The sequence below is a fragment of the Pleuronectes platessa genome, chromosome 15 (assembly GCF_947347685.1).
Source record: "Pleuronectes platessa chromosome 15, fPlePla1.1, whole genome shotgun sequence".
NCBI lineage: Eukaryota > Metazoa > Chordata > Actinopteri > Pleuronectiformes > Pleuronectidae > Pleuronectes > Pleuronectes platessa.
The window spans coordinates 3327081-3331809 of record NC_070640.1 but is presented as its reverse complement, the minus strand read 5'-3'; the positions used below and the strand labels follow the sequence as shown (position 1 = coordinate 3331809).

At 43.3% G+C, this 4729-nt stretch overlaps 1 protein-coding gene across 1 annotated transcript in view; it reads left to right on the top strand.

Moving 5' to 3' along the window:
* Positions 1-2690: 2690 nt before the first annotated feature.
* The window catches only part of capn5b (calpain 5b), a 10915-nt gene continuing 8876 nt past the window's right edge, over positions 2691-4729 (top strand). Inside the window, 1 exon segment of the mRNA XM_053441992.1 lies at positions 2691-2855. Coding sequence (XP_053297967.1) covers positions 2691-2855 — 165 coding nt within the window.

Sequence of the window (4729 nt, the reverse complement as noted above, 5' to 3'; positions counted from 1 at the left end):
GTGCAGTCACGAGCCAAGCCACCCGGCCATCTGTCAGATTTGGCTCCCGACTGCGACCTCCTCGTTCCCCCAGGAATTTACTCATCGCTCGCTCAAGAGTCAGCTAGCTTGTTAATTCCTCTGAATTGCAGCGCCTGGATGTTTTCTTTAATCAAGCTCGGAGACTGTGCAGACCCGAGTTAATGAGAACAACGTGGACCAGGTCTTATTTGTGACGTAGGCCCGCCCTTCCTGAGAGGTTTTATCATAGAGAAGTCTACTTAGAAACAAGAGATTAGAGATTGTTTTGAGGGCGTCACTGAGGCTCATGTTTGAATCTACCTGTGACAAGTGATGTCTAGAGCTTTATGATGCTTCTCCAGACACAGATCCCTGCCCTGCCCCTGTTTTCCACCTAAATCTGCTACAAGTATTGGATTTCCCTCCGTGTCAGCTGTTGACGCCGTCAGGTTGATTCTGTTTGAAAGGTGCAGTCGTCGTATTTCACACGGCTCCTGTTTGTTCCCGTTAATTTGGCGTCCGTCCATTTTCTGTTCATCTTCCTCTTCCCCAGACGCTGGATGTCATTGAGCACTGCTACAGGGTGAACAGGTCAACTCACCCCAATTAAAAATAACTTTAGTTGATAGTGCTGCTGGGTAATAATGTGGCATTAGGAGACTTAAGCTGGATTTGGTTTTATTACTTCGCTGCTCTGCCGAGTGCAGGCGGGAAGATAAATTTAGATTTCACACTTTTGCCATGTGTTACATGCACTGACTACAGGTTTTACATTATTGCATGTTTTTGTGCCTCATTTGGTTTTGTGACTTATTTCGAATTATATGTAACGTTAGATTAATCTGCTTATTATTGTCTTGATTAATCTATAACCGTGTTGTCTCTATATTGAGACTCAATACTCTCAAGTAACAAAAGCCCAAGTTTATGTTTTTCTGTTTTTCTGACCACGGTTTAATTTCCAGAGGTTTTCAGCTTAACAACAAATCCAGAATTATTCCCTCCTGAGCAACCAGATAAATATTTATCCCTAAACCAGCTCACTAAAGGGTTAGGAACAGAAAATTAATAAAAAATGAGCTTATAATCATAATTCTATGAGCATATTTTTAAGTTTACATCATCATTTTGACAAGATGCTTTTGATTACATTGAAATATGACAAATCTTTCAGTAATGGTATTCTTTTTAACAGTTTTAATTCAAATTTTTTAATCAATTTATCAATTTTTACTTGAGATCTCTCTGAAACCTTCAGTTGCACTGTTATAGCATGTTGATTTAGAAAAAGGTTTTTAACCTCTTAACCTCTAAAGGTAAATTCTCAGTCAGAAATTCAGATGAACAGCCGGCCTGTTCTGATTGGCAGATGTTGAGTCTTGACCTCGTTTTAAAATTCATAAACCTTTCCCCTCCATGTTCATCTCTGATTATTCATTCAAATCAGGAAAACTGCATCCAAGAGTTATTTATAATGTATTTTAGTTCCGACTGAGCCATTTAACCCAGGGACCCACCGACCTGCTCCACCTCTGCTCATGTTCATATCACATCTGTACACGGTCGGGTTCAAATCAGGTCTCATGCTTTGATGAACAAGAATCCTGATGAAGAATGAAACCCACAGCACGATGTCCGGGGAACTAAGCCCCTGGATCTTTGTGTTCTGAGTCCCTGAGCCAGAAAATGTAAAGTACCTCATCTCATTACTGCAAAAATCCAATGAATCAAATACTGAGGCATTCATGTCGATTCTTGTACAGATCAGATCAATACAGTTTCATGGATTGTGTCCAACGAAAGCCAAATTAGCCAAACTATTGAATAAACAACTAAAATGCCCTTTGTCATGATCTATGGCGACATTTTAAAAAGGGCAGTAGAAGGAAAAAAAATCCAACTTCCTTTAAAATCTGACTTAAGATCAGGAGAATAAAAGCACTTGCAATGTGATTTAAAAAGTGTCTGGATCGAACCATTAGTTGTTAATAGGTTCTTTCTTGGCCCGGGTCCCGTGCTTCCACAAAAATATCGTCGAAATATGGTTTGCATAATCCAGCAGGAAATCAGAGAGGTAGACGTGAAACCATAACCTCCTCGGCGGTGATAATCATCACAATGAACAATCGTATGTGATGTAGCTAAATAAATGGTTTGTCTTTGTCCTCAATCCAACATTTCATTATTGATCATCCCTTCACCTCCATCTTAGTTTAGCCTCCACTCTCACTCGCTCTCTCTCCCCCCCCCCCCCTGCTGGTTCTCAGCTGACCAACACGTGCACGGCTCCTTCAGCGCACGGCGGTGATAATTAGGCCCTGGAGGACATCGGTGAATTGACAGATTGATCATTTTGACCCAGTGAATCGAAGCTCTGCTCAAGGCAGCAGCGCACATTGACTTTCTATTTCCACTGAGGGCTTTTACTGTTACGGTATTAAGGTCTGCTGGGTGCCACTGTCAGTCAGCTGTGTGTGTGTGTGTGTGTGTGTGTGTGTGTGGAGGAGCATTGGTGTGGGACGGTAAATTGGTTTTTAAAATGCTGAGAGAAGCTTCATTTTTGGTTGGATGGAGTGAAAGTGATGATATGATGTTATCTGTGCATGGGGGGGGGGGATTTCATTGTACAGCGTTTGTCCTGACTGGTTGTGTCTCTTTGTCGTCCCTGTTGTGTGGCTCAGGGCTGCAGGATGTTCACTTCAGTGAAGGCCTTCGAGGGGCAGCAGTACTCCACCCTGAAGAGGCAGTGCCTGCAGAGCGGCCTGCTCTTCGAGGACCCCCGCTTCCCGGCCATCGACGACTCGCTCTTTATTCACGGCAACAGGATCGGACGCGTGGTGTGGAAGAGACCTCGGGTAAGTCGGGCTGGGCCGTGAAGTCATCATCTCAGCCGGTCTGACAGGAGCTTAAAGACGATTGTCCGACTCTGACAAACCAGTCTGGACGTTTGTTAATGGCCATAATGTTTATAGGTATCAGCACTTAAGATTGTTTTCCAAGTGTGTGGAACAGAACATTAATGAGAGCAGATATATTAGTGTCTTTCAAACTTTATTCATTATTAATTGATGATGATAATGGAGGTCGATTTCAGGTCTGGAAAGCAAAGCCAATGCTGAAGTATGTCTGAAATCTAAATGAAAGAGTTTATGGTCTCAGTTTCAAATCTTCAATGCAGCAGGATATTCATTTTGTAAATTATAATGGTCCCATTTAAATTCAAATAGACGATAAAGCCCTGTATGCTTTGGGGAATGGATACACTGGGTTGGAATTGGTTTTAAAAAGCCACAGAGAATAGAAAATGATTTAAACTGACATATACAGTTTGTCAAATTTCAGTAAAATAACAACTTGTTAGCTTCATGGTCAGGTTCTCTCAGACTTGTGAAGATTCTCAGTCCTCCAGGTATCTTCAGAAGTTGATCAAGTGTACGCAGGCAGCTGGACCTGTTTCTGTTTGTTTCACCTCTCACATCCAAGAGGTGTGATGCTCTTGGTTCCATCAGACCAGCGTCCTCTAGTTTCTATTTAATGTATTTCACCGAGGGGAAGCTCTCGTCTGGCCGTCTGCCACAAAGTCCAGATCGGTGGAGTGCTGCAGCGATGGTTGTCCTTCTGGAGGCTTCTCCCATCTCCACACAGGATCTCTGGAGCTCTGCCAGAGGGACCATCAGGCTCTTGATTATCTCTCTAACCGAGGCCCTCGAGAGAGATTCTGCACGTAGACACAGCTGCACACACAGTCCTGGTTGTAACCACACATCGTCCATTTAAGAATGAAGGAAGCCTCTGTGGCTCCTCAATGCAGCAGACCTCTTTGTTACTGTTCTCTGAGCTCTACAGGCAGTTCAAACTCTATATATGGCATATTAATATGTCAGGGATTTCCCAAGTAACAACGTAAACATGTTTCACAATTGAAATTATCCTCTGTAGAGCTCACACCTCTGCCAATGCTCAACTGTTCGAATTTAACGGTTTCCCTTAAGATCAAGCCTGAGCCAACAAAACAATGAAATCATAAAGAGTTTTGTTTGCTTATCAAGTTACACAAATGGTTCCTTGGAAAATAGATGAAAATGTAAAACTTAAATTAACTTAATTTAACTTATTAAGGGCCTGCAGTGAAAGATCAACAAAGGGGAGGACATAAAGAAACAGAGTGTATGACTGACATGTTGTATGTCATATATAACTTGTATATACATGGACTACTTGTACGCCCTTATTACCTCTGGTCCACCCACTGCTCAAGTCCTAAACTAGAGGGACTAAACCATCCCTGCTAACTGGACCATTGAGTACATGGAGAAAACCCCAGAGCTTGGCTGACATGTCAGGTAATAGTGTCACGTGTCACTTTAATTTTATTGTTTCCATTGAAACCTTCTCACCAGGGAGCTCTCAGGGGCGAGGTGCCTGCAGGATACCAGTCTGATGATCTACAGTGTGACTAATCATTCATAATTCACCACACGGCATTATGTCAGTACTCATTAATCGCCGTTTCACTCCTTCTCCCTCAGTCGGGCTCGTATAAGCCGATACTGTACATGTACGTTTCGTTTGGCACATGATGTCGGACGCGGGGGCCTCGGGATTCAGAGAGCCGACTCCCCTGCCTCTGTTACCCCCCCTCACACAGCAGGCTGTGGCTCTGGATGGAGTAACCTCCTTCTGCCTGTGTGCCGCTGCAGCCACAGCCAGCGTGCATTGCCATGGAAAC